This window comes from Neofelis nebulosa, chromosome 1 (genome assembly GCF_028018385.1).
Source record: "Neofelis nebulosa isolate mNeoNeb1 chromosome 1, mNeoNeb1.pri, whole genome shotgun sequence".
Classification (NCBI taxonomy): Eukaryota; Metazoa; Chordata; class Mammalia; order Carnivora; family Felidae; genus Neofelis; species Neofelis nebulosa.
Genome location: NC_080782.1, coordinates 31,732,187 through 31,752,491, shown reverse-complemented (window position 1 = coordinate 31,752,491; position 20,305 = coordinate 31,732,187). Strand labels below are relative to the sequence as shown.

The window sequence follows — 20,305 nt, the reverse complement described above, 5'->3', positions numbered from 1 at the left end:
CTGAGCCACCCAGGCGCCCGTTTTGTCCTTTTTAAATATTATCTGAATTTGGTTTGATAATATTTTGTGGAAGATTTTTGTAGCTAAGTTCATGAATGGTATTGGCTTATATTTTTCCATTCTTCTAATGTCCTGGTTTAGTTTTGGAACCAAGAAGTTGTTTTTTGTTTTTTGTTTTTTGCTTTGTAAAACAACTAGGGAAGTGTTGCCCTATTTTTATGTTCCCTGGAAGACTTTATGTAAGATGGATACTGTTATTGTTGTTGGTTTTTTCCCCCCAGAATTTACCAGTGAATCTAGGCAGAGGGTTTTCTTTAAGTAGTTTTAAGATTATGGATTCAATTTCTTTAACACTTATAGTACTATTCAGATTTTCTCCTCCTTTTGCCAATCATTTATATATTTTGAACCATTCATATATAGAATTGTTAAACCTTCACATTGGGCTAATACTTTTATAGTTATGAAATGTCCCTCTTTATTCCTAGGAGTACATCTTTTATGAGGGTTCATGTTACCTCATAGTAATATGGCTATCCTCACTTTGATTTAGGGTTTGCAAGATATATCCTTTACCATGCTTTTACTTTCTGTTATTTTTGTCTTTACATTTAAATTTTCTCACCTGTAAACACCATATAGGTTTTTTGTTTGTTTTTAAATCTAGTTTGATTATCTTATCTTTGTCTTCTAATTGGAACATCTAGACTGTCTAGTGTATTTTAATATGCATGGTCTGTGGACTTTATGCAATGTAATTATATAAATATATATATATATTTATTTATGAGTTCTTCTTGGTGTTAATTTTCTCATACATTTGAGTTTGTTTGCTATGTTGAGTTTGTCACACTGGTTCTTTGTTTTTGTGTTCCTCCTTTTTGTTTCTTTTGCAATAGTGCACAATATCTTTTCCTCTTCTATTAATATCTTGGTTATAAAGTCTTCGCTTAGCAGTTGCCCTAGAGATTACAACTCATATCCTTGATATTCAGGTTTAGCGTTTTATTACAACCAGAACAATGCAGGAAACCTCTAATGGTTTATATCATCTCCCTTCTGCTCTTTGTATTACTGTTATAGTTTTTATTTCTACATATATTTGTAACCCTACAAAACCCTACTGTTTTAAATTGGAACTGTTGACATTTACCTACATTATTTACTCATTCTGATGTCATTTTTTCTTGTATTTGCACATTTTCATTCATCTTGCATCACTTTCTGTTTGATGAATTTCCTTTACTGTTTCTTGTAATGCAGGTCTTCTTGAGATGAATTCTCTCTCATCTTTTATTTGTCTGTAAATGTTTCTCTTTTTGCCTTCATATTTGAAGGCTATTTTTGTGACTGGTTCCTCTTTTCAATACTTTAAATAAGTTACTGTCTTCTGGATTTTTTTTTTAACTTGAACAGTAAGTAGTCTCTTGTTGATATTTTGTAAGTGATACATCTTTTTCTCTGGCTATTTAAAAGGTTTTTTTCTCTTCTGTTTTTTCTTCTCCCATGTCTGGGAGAAGTGTTGGATCTGTTCACTGTGCCACAGGTCTCTGATGTCCTTACTGTATTTTCAACTTCTGTTGTAAATCTCTGTGCTTTAGTGTGGTTACTTTCTACTCACCTGTTTTGTTTGTTTGTTTGTTTGTTTGTTTTTTGTTTGTTTTTTAACTCCGTCCTGCTAGTAAATCAGTCTCTTGAATTTTTAATTTCTGTTACTGTATTTCTATGATTTGTTTTACTCTTATTTAAAGATTCTAGGTCGCTGCTTTATTTCTCCATGTTTCCTTCTATTTACTTTGACCGTATTTATCATAGGCATCTATAGCCTTCTTATGACAACAACAATATGTGAATCACCAGTGTTCTATTTTGGTTGTAATTTTCTTTTCTTGGATTTTGGTGACTTGGCCTTTTGTTTTGTTTTAAAGCATACTTCATATTATTATATGATTGAATGTAAAAATTATGTATTCAGAATATCTGCCATTGGATCATGCTGTTTTCCTCTTAAGACACTTGAGCTTTATTCTAGAATGTTGGCTTATCACACTGATTTCGTTAAAGTTTACTTTTAGCTTTGCCTTTGCTCTATGGAGTGGCTATATTTGGGATCTCAAGTAATAGTTGTAGATGTTTGGCAGAACCTCTTCACCTTGACCAGCCTTGAGTCCTACTATCTATTGTAGAGTGTTATACACCTGCCGAAATTTCTGCTTAATTCCTTAGCTTTGCAGGAGTAGCTTTTTGTTTGGTTTCTTGGATAGGTGCTTCCACACAACATAGGAATTGATAGGTGCCTTGGAGAGGAGGTTGCATGAAGATTTGCATTCACTTTCCTATGTTTTCTTTCCTCTGGGATTTTTCTCCTTAAGTCACAGCCACATTGGCTGCACCAAAGTTCAACCTGTCACTCCAGTGTTGCAAGACTTTTGTTTTCTGCTAGGACTCTATTTCCCTAAAAGTGGGGATTGACACGTGCCTCTCGGGACAAAGCCTGGTTGGATGTGGAGCTTGTCCATCTCTTTTCAGAGATTATCATCCATTGCCCTTTTAACAGTTTAAAAGTATTTTAACATACTTTTTTAAGGAAGTATTTTACTTAATCTTTATAGTTGTTTTTGGCTGGAGGGTTGGTCTGATCCAGCTACTTTGTTGTGGCCAGAAATGAGATTCTGTGTTTATTTACTTTTTAATAAAATTGTCTTAGATTTAATTGTATTCAGATAGAAGAAATGCTTTTTCAGTAGCAAACTATCTATATGTATTGATTAGAATAGTGAACTACCTAAACGTAAATAAAAATGAGTTATTCTGCTACATAAACCAATGACTCTTAAGAAATTGAGTAATTTAATAAATTTTACAGAGAAATGTTAGATACGTGATATCTGATTGAGCATTAAGTTTTGAAGTGCACTTAGATATTAAATTATATTTGGAAAAATAGAATTCCTGTGGCTAGTATATGACTTTTAACTTAGTCATAATATATAAAATGTAGGCTCTGGTTAAAAGTCACATTTAAACTAAAACATAAGCTGGAAAACTTTTTCCTTCACAGTTTTTATAAAATTGTGAATTTTATCAAAGATAGATGAATAATCTTTTCAGTAGATTTCTGATACTTAGCTTTTTTATAAGTTCATTATTTCTCTATCGATGTACATAATTCTGTAAATTATTTACTATATTCTTTTCTGGAGTTTTAAATGAAGTAGTTTTGAAATGCTCTATTATAACATATCGCTAGAGAGATGTAAGTTAACTAAATATCTGCTGGTATTGAAAAATCACATGTGTTAAAATTTAAAATACCATATAACATTATGAAGATGGGTCTGATCTGGTGGTATTATACAAAAAACTGTTTACTAAGATTTTTTATCAATAATTAAATATTTTGTGTATTATTTAGGTGCATTGACATACAGCAGAGCAACGAGGTAGAGAGGACACAAGCACTTCGATTAGTCAGAAAGGTATGCTCTATGTCTGAGAGAAAAGGCAGAGTTTTGGTTTTCATGCTAAATATTTTACATTTTTAGATTTAGACTGTTTTATGAAATCTTTCTAGAAAAAAGGCTAAATTCCCATTAAACATTTTTGCTTGGTTAAAATTATATGAGGTAAATAGGTCTATTAAACCTAGAGGTAAGCATAAATATTCTGTGTGATGTGATCGGGTACAGCTAGCACAATATTTTTTGATAAAATGTTCATTGTAAAGAATACATCAGTCCGCCCTTATTTGCAGTTTTGATTACCCAAGGTCAAGCTTGGTTTGCCTTCTGCCATATGGTCAGGAGGTCTGTGGTAGCCTAATGTTATGTCACAGTACCTAGAGCATCACCTCCCACACGTCCTCACATAGGCATTTTATCATCTTACATCACCACAAGAAGGGGGAGTACAGTCCAATAAGATATTTTGAGAGAGAGACCACAGTCATAAATTTTATTACAATATATTGTTATAATTGTTCTATTTTATTGCTAGTTATTGTTGCTAATCTCTTGTGCCTAATTTATGATTTAAACTTCATCATAGGTATGTAGGTACAGTAAAAAACAGTATACTTGACCCTTGAACAACACGGGTTTAAGCTTCGTGGGTTCTCACACACACACACACACACACACACACACACACACAGACAATATATGTATACATATGGGTTTTTTCGATAAATACAGTACAGAACAGTAAATGCATTATCTCTTCCTTATGATTTTCTTAACAGTGTCTTTGCTCTAGCTTATGTTATTGTAAGAACACAGTATATAATACATAGAACATACAAAATATGTGTTGATTGACTATGTAAGACTTCCAGTCAAAAGTAGGCTTTTAGTATAGTTTACTTATAAAATTCAGTACCATCTGTGGTTTCAGTCATCCCCTGGGGGTCTTGGAACATATCCCCCATGGATAAGGGGGTAGGGAGGAACTGCTGTATTTCTTCCTGTAATAGACATGTAAATGAAATTACTGCTTTGATATGTTATTGGAGAAAGAGGATTACTTGTTCCCCACTCTGATTTTTGTTACTTGTATGCTTAGAATTAATACCATTTAAATGCATGTCACAACTAGTTATAAGCTGGTTGTTTTGAAGATGAATTTGGATACAATCCATAGGCAGTTACAATAAGCAGTTCAGACCATGTTACAGGATAAAAGGTCAAAATCTAAATTCTGCAATAGTGTTAAGGATAATCTGTAACACTTCTAATAAGAGGTTTTCAAGGAATTTTTATTGTTATTTAATGTGATACCCTAATGGCAGAAGAACACCGTGAACTAAGCGTTAACTTGGTTAGAAATCAGCTTATGTAAGAATTTTTCGTGTTTCATCCTAGGTATTATGTTTCATCCTAAACATTTATGAGACTCATGCAGTATATAGTTGTTTTAATGTAAAAACATCTAAAATTATTTCAGTTATTTTTAAAACATTAAAAATTTTAACCCTTCTCCTCTTTACCCACCTTTGAATTCAGTGCATACTCCAGGATGGTAGTATGTTGAATTTGCACATTAACTAGATCTCATCTTTCTCCTTTTTCTTCCAATTGTCCAGCTTGTGGTTAGTAATGGTACCCACAGGTGAGCATAGTAAGGAAGAAGTAAATGAATGAGTGTCTTAAAAAAAATTCACAATTCTAGTAAGAGTGATATTGAAGATAGATTACAATATTTTTGTTACAGGTGAACTATTGCATTGGGACTGTGATTTGACTCTTCAAATTTAAATTTAGAAATTAGATGTATGGTTTTTACTTACTCATACAGTCTCTCCTTCTGCCATGATTTTGAGAATTCAAGAAAACCAAATTTGTTTCTGAAGAACAAAAATAACTTTGGTTATTTGAGTTGATATATGTCAATATTTGTCATACTAGCAATTATGCATGAGCAATTAAAATATATATTAGCATATTAAAAATAAGAAGCCCATCAAAAATAAACATTTTTATAAAAATAACCATATTTTCCAAAAAGAAACTTAGTGAACACAATGGCATTACTTGAGATCTTTGAAAATCTCTTAAATGTTTGTCTTGCTAGAAGGTAGTAGCTGGATTGTCATATTTGCCTCTGCACTCAATCTGTTGTGATTTCACATTCTATGGAGCCTCTGGAAGCTTCAGTATATACTTGTGAGAGATGGAGAGTAAAAAAGACAAATAAGGTCTTTGTATTATTATGAAAATAGTTTTAACTTCACAGAATCTCTGAAGATATCCTAGAGACCTAGTTTTCTGGACCATTCTTTGGGAATTGCTGCTCTAAAAATTGCATTCAGAAGAAAAGACAATTCCAGGTAGATTCAAACAGTTAAATTCAGCTTCTCTGAATTATTCAGTAAATATTTTATTTCAGTTTTGTAAAAGGTTTTGGCACGTTACAATTTAGTTTATAAAACATCCCAGTAAAAGTAAACATACCCTTTACAATTTAGTAAGGCTATAAGAAAAATACTATTTTCTTCTGTTCTGAAATAACAGAGTTATTTAAGGCAGATATCATTGGTGAATCCAAGAGCCGGAAAATTGCTTATACCTGGTGGTAGGATACAGGCTCAGAGGAAGAATGATGGCTCAGGGGTCCTCCTTGGTTTAGCTAAAATCAGATAGAGTTAAAAGGAAAATATACTTGCTGAGTGAATAGTGGCCAGTATTGGTTAGAGGAACTGTAATTTCCTTGGTAATTTTAACAACCAAAGTACGTATTTCTTTTTTTTCAGCAACATCTTGGCAACTGACTTAGTAGAAATTAATATTAATATTACAGTGGCTAGGTCACTGTCGTTTTTTGTATGCATTTTAAAAGTTTAAAAATTTTCTATATAAGTATTAATCTTCTTTATTTTTAAAGAAAAGCAAGAAACATTTGTTGTTTTAGGATACCTTGTTCCATGAATAATTAAGGAATATTCATGTTATTTTTCCTTCTCTTTCACCTGTCTCATTCATTTGGAAGATTTTTTTGTTTGCTAGTTCATTTTCAATGTCTTTTGATTCCCCCCCCGCCCCCCCCCCCCCTCCAATCCAGGAAATCTTTTCTGGTTTTTGTCTCACTCATTTTCTATATAATTTTCCTGCTTTTCAGCTGTTCCTATTCTTTATCCAATTGAAATTCTACTCATTGCCTTATTGAAGCCGCAATGAAGCCATCAATTTTTTTCATGTATTATTTCTTTATTCATGTAATAAGAGATTAACGTATCACAGATTTTTTACAATTGAAAGGGATTCATTTAGGCAAATCACTTGGCCCTTGATACACAGGATTATAAATCCAGTAACATCTAGTACAGATTAATTATTCCCACTCCAGGGACCTGTTATTTTGAAATAGTTCATCTACCAAATAGTCTTTATTTATTAAACAGTAATTAACTACATAATTTATTTTCTTTCTGATTTCCAAACTGAAAATATGTCATCTATTTTCAGTATTCCAAATTTGGAATAGATTCCAAATCTATTTTCAGTATTCCAATTAAACTTTTCATTTAAAGTATGATTCATCCAAAAAGTTTTGTCACCAGATACATACTCTTTGCATCATAATTCTTGAAATATTAAAGATCGATTATGGATTACTAACTTTGCCGTTTGCGTAGCAACAAGTGATGGGTAGAGACAAGGAGATTATTAGGCATCTTTGGCAGTAAAGTGAAAAAGAATGAGGGTCCAAATTAGAGTTTGGTGGGAGAAAGAGTATGCATAATGAGGTAAATTGGTGGAACATACCTTGGTGGTGATTATTTGAGGAGAAGAGTCAGGAATGCTATAGTACAGCAGTGTGTTGACAACTGTTTACCACTGATTTCCTTCGTCTGGGTTCTGAAATGTTGTGTAAAATACAGTGCCTACTCCACAGGAGCTTAGAATCTCAGAAACATTACATCCTGTCAGTTAACTGATTCATATTCTGAACTATTAGGGAAAAAAAGCCAACATTTTTCCATAGTAATGATTATTAATATCTGTTGCATTAATTATTAGATCTAGTAATCCTTTGAAATGTACCCATGAAGAAGAAGATTAAAATTGATGCTTGGATCTTATAAATATTCTATGGTTGTGAACACCTCAATCTGAACAAAATAGGTTTTAAACATGTATTATGAAATAAATAACTTCTTTTTCTGATTCCTCCCTGTTCCAGATGATTACTGTGAATGCTTCCTTGTTTCCTAGCTCTGTGGCCAACTCATTAATAGCAGTTGGAAATGACGGACTTCAAGAAAGAGACAGAATGGTCCGAGCATGCATTGCCATTATCTGTGAACTAGGTCAGAATTGTCTTCAAGTAATACAAATGAGGCATTTTAGAAAGTATATATATAAGAATGTAACATTTTTAAATGTGAACTGGGTCAGAATTTTCTTCAAGTAATACAAATGTAGTGTTTTATTATTTAAAAAAAAAAATTTTTTTTAACGTTTATTTATTTTTGAGACAGAGAGAGACAGAGCATGAACGGGGGAGGGTCAGAGAGAGGGAGACACAGAATCCGAAACAGGCTCCAGGCCCTGAGCTGTCAGCACAGAGCCCGACGCGGGGCTCAAACTCACGGACCGCGAGATCATGACCTGAGCCGAAGTCGGCCGCTTAACTGACTGAGCCACCCAGGCGCCCCAACAAATGTAGTGTTTTAAAAAGAATATAAGAATATGATATTCTTCAAATGCCTTTCATACATAAAATCTTAGTTATTGATACAAAGATATGAAAAATTTAGCTTATCGGATTTTAGGAATTGTCCAAATTCCAGTAATTAGAATAAAATCCTTTAAAGTCTGGGTCTCAGACATTAGTTAACCACACTGTATCTTGATGTGAGTTAAAACAACAAACTCCATCATACATTAAAGAAGGAAGAAGAATCTAAATGCAGAAGCATTAAAGAGTTAAATGGGGGGAAAATGGGGTAAAAAATGGATGAATTTTATCTGATCATTGTAAGGAAGAGGAGTCTTGAATTATCAAAAAAAAATCAGATTTAAGCAGCTATAGATTTGATTTTAAGGAGACAAGAAAACATGCAGTACTAGAACAAAGAAAGAAAGAAATGTTACAGACATGATTGGCAAAGAACTTACTCATATACAGATCAGTAGGAAAAATAAATAATTCTCAAAGAAATACATGGCTAATCAACATATTTAAAAAGTTCACCCTCTGCTAGGAATTTACCCAAGGGATACAGGAGTACTGATGCATAGGGGCACTTGTACCCCAATGTTTATAGCAGCACTCTCAACAATAGCCAAATTATGGAAAGAGCCTAAATGTCCATCAACTGATGAATGGATAAAGAAATTGTGGTTTATATACACAATGGAGTACTACGTGGCAATGAGAAAGAATGAAATATGGCCTTTTGTAGCAACGTGGATGGAACTGGAGAGTGTGATGCTAAGTGAAATAAGCCATACAGAGAAAGACAGATACCATATGGATTCACTCTTATGTGGATCCTGAGAAACTTAACAGAAACCCATGGGGGAGGGGAAGGAAAAAAAAAAAAAAGAGGTTGGAGTGGGAGAGAGCCAAAGCATAAGAGACTGTTAACAACTGAGAACAAACTGAGGGTTGATGGGGGGTGGGAGGGAGGGGAGGGTGGGGGATGGGTATTGAGGAGGGCACCTTTTGGGATGAGCACTGGGTGTTGTATGGAAACCAATTTGACAATAAATTTCATATATTGAAAAAAAAAAAAGTTCAGCCTCACTTCAAACCAAAAAATACAGTTTTAAATGGTAAGATAATTTTTTTCCCCACCAAAATTAGAGCTGGTATAGGTTAACATTCACTCTTGGTGTAATAAATTAATGACAGAATTTAAACTAAATAAGAGAATCAGACCCTATTATTGAAGATTTAGAAATACGTTCACAATACCTGTGAATTTAAAGACAAAGTCAGGGTGCCCCTGGGTGGCTCAGTCAGTTAAGCGTTGGACTCTTGATTTCGGTTCAGGTCATCTCACGGTTGTGCGGTTGAGCCGAGCCTCGGGGGTGCTCAACAGTGGGCATGGAGCTTGCTTAAGATTCTCTTTCTTCCTCTGCGCCTCCCCCACTTGCACACACACTCTTTCAAAAAAACATAAAAGTAAGAAAAATAAGACAGTCAGAAATTTAATTAAGGACTTTTTTTAAATTAAGGACTTTTTTTTAAAAGGTCTATTTTAATTTTAAGAGAGAGTGTGTAACTGGGGGAGGGGCAGAGAGAGAGAGAGAATCCCAGGCAACTGCCAGCTCGGAGCTCAGTGCAGCATTGATCCCATGAACCATGAGATCATGACCTGAGCTTAAATCGAGAGTCTGATGCTCAACTGCCTGAGCCACCCAGGCACTCCCTTATTAATGACATTTTTTAAAATAATAAAAATTGGACATGTCAGTGTATGGGATGCTTGGAAAGCTATACTTAGAGTTAACTTACTGTAAGATGCTTTTATAGTTAAGCAAAAAGCATTGAAAATGAGTACGTGAGCCCAAGAAATAGAAAAAGAAGGAAAGAAAATCAATTTTAAGGTAAGCAGGAGAAAAGCAACAATGAAGAGTCTTAATTAAAGAAAAAAATTATTTAAACAATCTATGTCAGGGGCATCTGAGTGGGTCAGTCAATTAAGTGTCGGACTCTTGATTTTGGCTCAGGTCATGATCTCATGGATGGTGATATCTGAGCCCTGCCCCCAGCTCTGCACTGACAGTGCGGAGCCTGCTTGGGATTCTCTATCTCTGCCCCTTCCCTGCTTGCGTGCACGTGCTCTTGCTCGCTCTCGCGCTCTCTCTCTCTCTCTCTCTCTCTCTCTCTCTCTCAAAGTAAATAAACATTAAAAAAATCTGTTAATTGGAAGAGAAACATACACAGGTACACAAACATATACACACTATTGTTTGAAAAACATAGAAACAAAAGATTAATATACAAATGAAGAAGAAAATAAGAGCTTTTTAGTTATGAGATAATTTTTATGTATATTTGAAATGAATGGATTTCAATCAACTAAAATAGAAAATAGTAGATCAAAAACCATAAAAGTACTTGATGAAATAATTGCCTCCAAAAAAGACTCATTCAGGTAGTTTTGTCTTTAAAAAATTGTTTCAAGGAAAAAAAAAAAAAAAAAATTGTTTCAAGGAACAGAGAGAGTTCTTACATAGTATAATATAAATGAAAGTATTAAAATATGGAAACCTACCAATTTTTAAATGAAACTATCATTTTATATACATAATACACATAGATACATGTATACACACACATACCTATACACATACATAAAGTAAAATAATTAGAAGCCTCCTTTGTTTACATTCTAAAATATTTATCTCAGATCAACATTCTATATTCTTTAAAAAAATTTTTTTAAATATTTATTGTAAGAGAGCAAGCGCACGCATGAGCAGGGGAAAGGTAGAAAGAGGAGACACAGAATCTGAAGCAGGATCCAGGCTCTGAGCTGTCCGCACAGAGACCGAGGCAGGGCTTGAACACACAAGCTGTGAGATCATGACCTAAGCGAAGTCTGACGCTTAACCAACTGAGCCACCCAGGCACCCCAACATTCTGTATTATTTTTAATGGTGGATCTCTATAAATACTACAAACTTTAAATCCTAATTTGTATTGCTAAAAACTTTCAGCCAAGTTAGTAAGTTTAAATAATAAATGAAGTTTATGTGTTGGAAAGAAGATACTCTTTGTAGATGATATATCTGGAAAACTCAATCAGTTGAAAAACAGAACTTTAGTAATTCAATACAATGGCGACATGTGACAGTATAGATTTGATAGATTTATTTTGTGTTTCTGCAATAATCAGTAAGTATAATAGAAAAAGATACTGTTTCCAAAGTAGAAAAGAAAACTGTCTATAACAAATAAACTTAGTAAGAAATATGTAAGACTTGTGTGTGTGTGGGGTTACTTTTGACTTTTGAATTTGTCCAATTGATTCTCAATAATATACAACTAACCTATATGGGTCGAAATGAGAACATTGGTTGTCTGTGTAGTGGAAGGGGTGGTGTTAGGGAACTTTCTAGGATGATGAAATTTGTGTATCTTGATTGGATGTTGGTAATGAGAATAAAAATTATTCAAAATTTGTTGAACTATAGCATTAAGATCTGTGGATTTTACTATATGTAATTATGCCTCAATTTAGAAAAAAATAAAAGAAACCTAATTCTAAAATTAAGCTAGAATAAACCGGAGAGATCCGACCATGTAAACATTTTTGAGAGACAATAAATGGAAGAGAATGGAAAGGTTTTTATTTTTAATTTATTTTTTAAAAAGCTATTAAGCTAAATTATTAAGAGAGAAAAAAGGAAAAAGAAGTTAGTTGCAGACTCTGGTAAATAGAAAATTTTAGTATATCAGAAGGATAAAAATCAGGTTGGGAAACATGCTGGGATAATTGATTAAACATTTGAAAAAAATTGAGCTATCAATGCAAAACTCAATTTCCTGACAGACTGAAAACTGAAATGGTGGTCAATGAACTCATTTAAAACACACATATGTACGCACATGATCAGAAAATGCCTGATCTTTTAAGGGAGCTGTTTCTGAGCTTAAAATCTGAAGTTAAATTGCAAAACAGATAAAACGTTTGAAATTGGTTGAATAATTTCTTGCAATTGATATGGAAGAAGAACTATTCCAGTAAAATATGGACAAAGGACACAAAAAAAGCAATTCAGAGACGTTAAAAAAATTCAGGTTTTGGGGAGGTATATTCAGTGACTCTTATTAGATATATATTATTCATGTTTTAAATGTCTTTGACTAGAAAGTTTTTCAAGTAAGAAAGGAAATTAAGTTTCAAAATAAAATCCCCGATTTATTACTTTTTATTATTTATCTCCTATGTAAATTTATTAAGTTTTTCTTTTTTATTTTAGCACTTCAGAATCCAGAGGTGGTGGCCCTTCGAGGTGGACTAAACACCATCTTGAAAAATGTGATCGATTGCCAATTAAGTCGAATAAATGAGGCCCTCATTACTACAATTTTGCACCTCCTTAATCATCCAAAGACCCGACAATATGTGCGAGCTGATGTAGAATTAGAGGTAGGAACTTTAATATCCTTTTCTAGTTTTAAGACATGACTTTAAGTACATACTTTGAAATTTTTAAGTTAACAGATGCAGCACAGCATTAATAACCAAACCTAAATTAATGAAGACTGGCTTATCCCCAGCAGTATTTTATAACTCATTCAGTTTGGACTGAATTGAAAATAGTCTTCTCAAGAATATTTCATCAACATGTAAAGTGAAGTTGTTTTTTTTTTTATTATCTGTGAAAACTTTATTAATCAAATTAGAGCACAAGTCAGGTTACATACACATTTGTTTAAGAGAACCATTTCTTTTTAAGAACTTTAGTACGTTGTGTGAATAGCTCCTGCTAATTATATACTACTTACTTATTAACCCATGCTAAAATTCTCTGAACTTGGAAGTACTTGTTAGCAACTCAAAGAAATAGAGTACGAATCTTTGTTTTTAAAATACTTTACAATTTAATATTTGGGTATGAAATTATGCAAGGTATAAAAGATGTATTGTTCTGTGATGTATCTGTCTAAATTATTTTATGAAAGTTGTCTTAAATCTTGTAGTCTGGTTTTATTAGGGCTAGTAGAAATATTTGAGATTATGAAAGTGACAGCCTTTATAATTAACTAACATATTTAAGTACAATATTCTCCTTAGTTAAGTGATTTCAAATATGTTCATTATTAATGGGAGTCCAATGGGAATAAACTAGCACTTTTGATATGTTTAGCCTGTTTTTTTTTTAATCAAGTAGAAAAACTATAATTTTAGCATTGGTGAGACAATTATAGTAAAGGAAGGTAATATAATAGGCCTGTTTATTATTCCTATGTAATTGTAAAGCAGATTAGCAAAGACTTAAGTGAAAAAAAAAAAACCCTCAAAAGAATATGGCAGACATTTAAGTACACTAGTGTCTTTGCTTGTATATACTTATTTAAAACCACAAATGTTAGTTCTTTTTTCCTTTAACAAGATTTCCCCAGAATAGCATAGTAATTTGGAGCATAGACTTTGTACTATACAGATCTGGTTTTGATTTTTTTGCTCAGTGACCTATTAGATTTATGACTTTGGCTAAGTTATAAGCCTTTCTTGGGCCCATTTTTGCTTAGGTAAAATGAAGGTCATGGTTTTCAACTCAAAAGATTTATTGTAAACAGTAAATACTATAATAATAATAGTAGTGGTAATAACACCAGCCGACACTCATGTAATGCTTATAATGAGTTACACAGTATTTCTGGGTACTTTATGTATGTTGATTCTAATGTACATAAAATGTTTTATTTAATACCTAGCACATAGTAAATATTCAACGAATATTGATTACCTTGGATATTATTCATCATCCTTATATAGTGTGCCAAGAGAATATTGTCCTCATTTTTATTAATTATATGTTACAAAATGTGATTCTAATTTGATACTTTGATTTCCATTTACTGCATACAGAAGAACTGTTTTCATTGCTACCGTCTCTATTGTTAGCCCCAAATCTTCCTCCTCTTAAAAATCCCTTTTTAAATTTACCCTGGCATTTATTTCTACTATCTGGGATACGTTTTAGCCTCAGACAGAAAAATGTATGGATTTAATATAATATAGTGTTATCAGAATAGACAGTCTATCAGGGTGGTAAATTGTAATTTTTTTATAGTAAATTTTAAAAAATGTATTTTTTAAACTCCTACTTCAGAGTAGAATGGGATAGCTCATAGCATCTGTTATGGAAACTAGAAAAGCTGAATAATTAGGAAAGTCATATATTTAAAGCAGTATAGAGCTGTGTAAGCAGTAAAATTCTAGACAAGGAAGATTCTTTGAGAGTTGCCCTGAGCACCTAGAGGTGCCTTTGGGGCATTTGCAGATTTGGGGCCTAGGCTAATGGCTAAGAACATGACGTGGGCCTGGTAGAAGACCAGACTTACTTGGCAGTCATGCAGGTATGGAGTGACAAGCCTAGAAACAGGAAAATTCCTCAGACCACGTCTGATTTACCCCTTTAGACATTTGCTGAAACGAGACTGTGCAGGGCAAAGGCTGTGATGTCCAGTCCTGAGGAAAGCATGGTGGAATATGCTGCAGCCCCCAGTGCATGCAATTGCAGATGGCCTGTAGGAGGGGCCATGGGCAAAAGTTGGAAGGCCTAAAAGTTGTGAATTTACACTGGTTATACGCAACTACTTTTTTTCTTGGGGCCACTTATTGATTAATATATAATTAGAACCTCAAAATCCAGGTAGGCCTTTGCTGGGATCAGAAAACCAAAAGAGCTTTTGGCATTTGTGTGGTACTAAGGTGACAGAATTGGATCTTTCATAGCTGATTTCCTGTTCTTGACACTTCCCAAATTCTGAAGCCATTCTGGGTGGATAGCTAAAGATCTAAGTTCAAAACTTAGGAAATATGTAGGAAAGATCCCTAGTCTCTTATTGCTGAGGAGAGAAATAGTGGCTAAGCTCTGTTGAAAGCACCGGAAGATCATACTTCAGGAACATAGGAAAACCAAAGGTATACTTAGTCTCAGAATTACAAGGTAGTCTCAATTTAACTCGGTTGGTGATAAGATGATCACCACCAGCCCCCATTAATCTACCTAACAGAGGAAAGGATAAACCACCTCTGGTTGAGATAACATCACTTAGACCTTTTATAATATTCACAATGCCTGACATTCACTTATTAATTTGAGTGTCATGCAAAAAGATACAACCATATGACTAAAAACCCAAAAGAGAAACATGCCCACAGGTGATCCAGATAGTGCAGGTAGAGGGAAAAGATTTTAAAACAACCATGAGTAATTTGTTCAGGAAAATGAAGGAAGAAAATAGATGAAATAATGGGTAATTTCACCAGATAATTGGAATATACAAATGAATTCAATGGAAGTTCTCGTACTGAAAAATAGAATACCTGAAATTCTGAACTCAATGAAAAATTCATTTTGGACAAGAAGATATTATTAGTAAATTGGAGGAAAAGTCAATAAAAATATCCAGGGTAAAGCACAGAGCGGGGACAAGAAGGAAATGAACAGAACACAACAAAAGTGATAAAACAGAACTTTGTCTATAGAGAAGAAAGAGAAAATGAGCAGAAGCAAATATCTAAAGAGACAGTGGCCAGAACTTTTGTTTCTAAAAGTGATAAAGCTTCATGTTCACAAAGCTTAGAAAACTCCAAATAAGGAAATACGAAGAAAACAATGTGTATGCACATCATGGTAAGATTGTTGAAAACCAAGATAAATAAAAATCTTGAAAGCAGCTCCAGGGGGAAAAGAAAAAACAAAAAGACATCACTTTCAAAGGAACGTAATAGCTGATAGCTGATTCCCAACAGAAATCATGGAAACTAGGAGATGGTAAAATGGTATCTTTAGAATACCCAAAGAAAGAAACGCCAGCCTAACCCAAAGAAAATGTCTTTCAAAAACAAAGGGAAAATACAGATGTTTGAGGCTAAGAAAAATGAGGAAAAGACCAAAGAGAATGTAAAGAAACAGTACACTTTCTTGGATTATTTGCCCTTATGTCTGGAAGACACTATAACAGCCCAAGGGGAGAGGTACATGTGGGAGGAGCTGAGCTCTGTTGCCAACTAACTAGCACATTGTGAATGAACCATCTTGAAACAGTCTTCAGGTGACTCTAGTTTTGACAGTATTTTGACTGCAGTCTTGTGAGGGACCCTAAACCATAACTGCATACCTAAGCCTCTAGTAGATTCCTGACTCACAGAAACCATATGAGATCATAAATATTTATTGTTTAAAAAATGAGACACACAAAGAATGAAAGAGTAAGGGGAGTCCTCAGAAGGAAAATGATCTAAGACAAATAAGGAAATGTAGGAAGGAATGATGCATGATAGAAAAGGCACAGGTGACGAAATATAAAAGAATACCGATTGGAAAAAGTCATTTTAATAATGTCTTATGTATTTTAAATTCTGTTTAATACTACAAATTAGACCACAGTAATGCAGGAGGCACAACGGGAGGGATGGTAAACCTGATACAGTGGTTAAAAGTTTAAAATGAGTGAGTTTAGCAAGATTGCTGAATACAAGAGCAATATACCAAAATAACTGGGATTTTTTTATACTAGCGTGAAAAGAAGAATGAATTTATAAAATAAAACCACTTAATAATGTTCAAAAAGAAGCAAAACTAAGTCATAGTTTTAAAAGTCAGGATAATAATCTGGGAGTAGGTAGTGACTGAGTAGAAAGAAGGAATAAGGAGACTTTAAGGATGCTAATGTTTTCTTCCTCTGGTGCCAGTTATAGGAATGTGCTTAGTTTGAGAAAACACACCAAACCTTACATTTATGGTTCATGCACTGTTTTATATATATGTTACACCTCAATTTAAAAGTTAAAAAAATTCGATTGGTACATGAAAAAAATCAAGTATATTCCTTGATGATGAATTTGGAGAAGTAAGTCTCTCAACTAGTATACCCAGTCAAAGATATAGATAAGTGAAATTAACTTTAACTTATTACAGGAAGAATGCATTTTATAATAAGGACCATTTTTCTTCTTCTTTTTCTCCTTTATTTTTATTAGCGAATTTTAGCACCCTATACCGATTTTCACTACAGACATAGTCCAGATACAGCTGAAGGACAACTCAAGTAAGTACCACTGGTTCCTAATAACTTACAAGGAAGTGTGTTGCTGTTAAAGCTTTTAGATATGCCTGATTGTTTGTAGAGCCAGAACATGTAAATTTAAATAAATTTCCTGTTTCATGGAGTTATGTTACAGTTCTCATAATATAATTAACTGTGGTTTAAAAAATTAAAAATAAACTATGAGAAGTTTAAAGACTTGGAATTAAGCTCTTAATGAAAAAAATATAAGATGGGCTGTGGTAGAAACCTAGATCTTTGTTTTTCTCTTGTATGTATTTTTAGCATAATTGCATTGAGAGACTAAAAGAATGAAAAACGAAAGGGAATAGAATGAAGAGCTACCCTAACAAACTGAGTAAGCAGAAAGATATACTCTGTAGAATTTTGAAAGTAAAGTTAGTAAGGAAATAAAAGGAGAGAGAGAAAAGGTTGTTTTCTAGAAATAGGGTAATTTTCAGAGTTTTTTTTGGAGAGAAAAGCACATGTTCACTAGGTATTCTGAGATAACTGTAAATTGATTCAGGGAATCAGTGTATTATCAATGTATTAATGTATTATCTGTGAAGATTTTGCAGATGGCATAATTACAATAAATATATTATGAAGTGTTTTTCTAGTAGAATTGTTGGATTGCAGACATAAATAAGCACTTATTTGATAGTGTACAACTTAAAATTCTTAAGTTTTAGAATATTACGAAACGGAGATTTTTTTTTTTTTCATTTTTATGAAATAGTGGTTTTAGATCTTTAATCACTTCTATCCCTGTGGACTCATCACACCCTAACATTTCATGACCTGAGCTAAGAAATCAAAAAAGATGTTCTCTAAGACTTCTCAAACCTTATTCCTTATGGATTGGGATTCTTTTAGCCCCTTTCTTGGCTTTTCCTTATGATACATTGTCCTTCTTGATGGGAGAAATACACTTTCTATTGCTACATGACAAATTACTATGAATGTAACAGCTTAAAATAACATCAGTTTATTAACTCATAGCTCAGTAGGTCATAAGTCTGCACAACTCTTATCTGGGGATTCTGATGAAAAATCCATTTCCAAGCTCATTCAGGTTGTTGCCAGAATTTACTTCCTTGCTATTGTAAAACTGAGTTCTCGGTTTCCTTGCTGTCAGCTGGGCCTACTCTCAGCTTCTGGAAGCCACTCTCTTTCTTTGGCACATGGCTCCCTCTGTCTTCAAACAGAAAAAAATTCCTGGAACCCTTTACTTTGAATCTCTCTGACTTTCTCTTCTACCAGCAGCTGGTGAAAGCTCTCCAATTAGATCAAGCCTACCAGATGATCTGCCAGGCTGTATAACATAAATTAGTCACAACGTGGCAGTGATACCATATTCACAGTGTCGAGGGATTAAGGCATAGAATCTTCAGGGGTTGGAGGACGTTTTTAGAGTTCTGTCTACCAGGATGAATGAGAGATGAGCCTGGGTATTTTTTAGAGTTGGAGAGGGAAAAGTACATTCCACCAAAATCCTTCCTTACCTGTTTGGTTCTACATATTCATTAAGTTCCTAGAGTATGGGTATTTCCTAGAGTATAGGTACATTATGGCCAGGAAACAAGGAAATGAGTGATTTAAAAAAAAAATACTACAAACTTATTGAATATGTTAGAGAATGGATTACCAGGCAGTCACTATAGGTGTGTCACTCACATTTTTTTAAATGTTTGTTTGTTTGTTTGTTTGTTGAGAGAGAATGCATGAGCAGGGCCCCTCTCTCGCTCGCTCTCCCTCTTGCTCTCCCTCTCTCTCTCTCTTCCTCTCGAGAGACAGAGATCCCAAGACAGATCCCCTAGAGAGACAGAGGATCCCAAGCAGGGTCTGCACTGTTAGCTAAGCCTGACACTGAGCTCAAACTCAGGAACCCTGAGATCATGACCTAAGCTGAAACCAAGAGTCAGACACTTAACCAACAAAGCCATCCAGGCTCCCTTGTCACTAACATTTTTAAGAGAAGGAGCACCAGAAGCTTTATCCCATAGTTGTCCAGTTCTCATTTCTTTCACCACCTCATCTCCTCATTTCAGTTTCTGTTGCATTCTCATTTATTTGATGCTGCCAAGCTTAGGGTGGCTTGTTTGTGTTTATTGTTAAGTGTTTCATTCCTCTTTTGTAGACTCTGATTACTCACCATTCTTTTAACTTGATTTTCTGTCTTTTTTTTAATCCCCTCTGTTTTTGCTTTCTAAGTTCTCAATTTCTGTATTCTCAGACCTGTTTAAGGATTTTATTAGGAAAGAAAAAAGATAGCACAGAAAAAAACAGACACAGAATAGAGGTGGGGTTGAGGTGGCATAAATAGTGTAGGATTGCTATTAAGTATTGAAACTGGCCATAAGCCATACATGGAAAATATACAATGAATGTAAATAGTTATATTGCCTAATTAGTGGTCATGAACTATTGTATGGGAAAGAACAAGTGAGACAGTTTGGATACACAATTGTAAGAGAAGAAAGCAGCTGTTGATATTAATATCTAGTTTTTTAATAATATCAGTGCATATATGGGTTGTTGGGCTTGCTTGTTAGAAATGTTCAAATAAATTTGGGCAAGAAGTTTCAAGTAAAGAGAATACACGTTGGGGCACCTGGCTGGCTCCATCGGAAGATCATGTGATTCTTAATCTTGGGGTCTTGAGTTCAAGCCCCACGTTAGGAGTAGAGGTTAAATAAATAAATACTTAAAGGATTACATGTGGCAAAAGTAAAAGGTAATTTTCTTTGCTAAGCCTTGTGACAGAGATGCTTATTAAATAGGGTGTTGCTGCTTTTAGTGCTCAAATTTTTTTTTTTTAACGTTTATTATTGAGAGAAAGAGACAGAGTGTGAGCAGGGGAGGGGCAGAGGGAGAGGAAGACACAGAATCTGAAACAGGCTCCAGGCTCTGACCTGTCAGCACAGAGCCCGACGTGGGCTTGAACTCACGAACCACAAGATCATGACCTGAGCCAAAGTCGGACGCTTAACCGACTGAGCCACCCAGGCACCCCTCTAGTGCTCAATTAAAGGTGTTAATGAGGTATCTAAGAATAGTTTTCAGA

General features: G+C 34.0%; 1 protein-coding gene across 9 annotated transcripts in view; it reads left to right on the top strand.

The window, feature by feature from the left end:
* Nucleotides 1–20,305, top strand: part of RICTOR (RPTOR independent companion of MTOR complex 2) — a 122,412-nt gene that overhangs the window by 58,260 nt on the left and 43,847 nt on the right. For all 9 annotated transcript variants that reach the window (XM_058718013.1, XM_058717966.1, XM_058717945.1 and 6 more), the window contains 4 exons: nucleotides 3,416–3,479; nucleotides 7,678–7,804; nucleotides 12,435–12,604; nucleotides 17,174–17,241. In XM_058718013.1, the coding sequence (XP_058573996.1) occupies nucleotides 3,416–3,479; nucleotides 7,678–7,804; nucleotides 12,435–12,604; nucleotides 17,174–17,241 (429 nt within the window). The remainder of the gene's footprint in view (nucleotides 1–3,415; nucleotides 3,480–7,677; nucleotides 7,805–12,434; nucleotides 12,605–17,173; nucleotides 17,242–20,305) is intronic.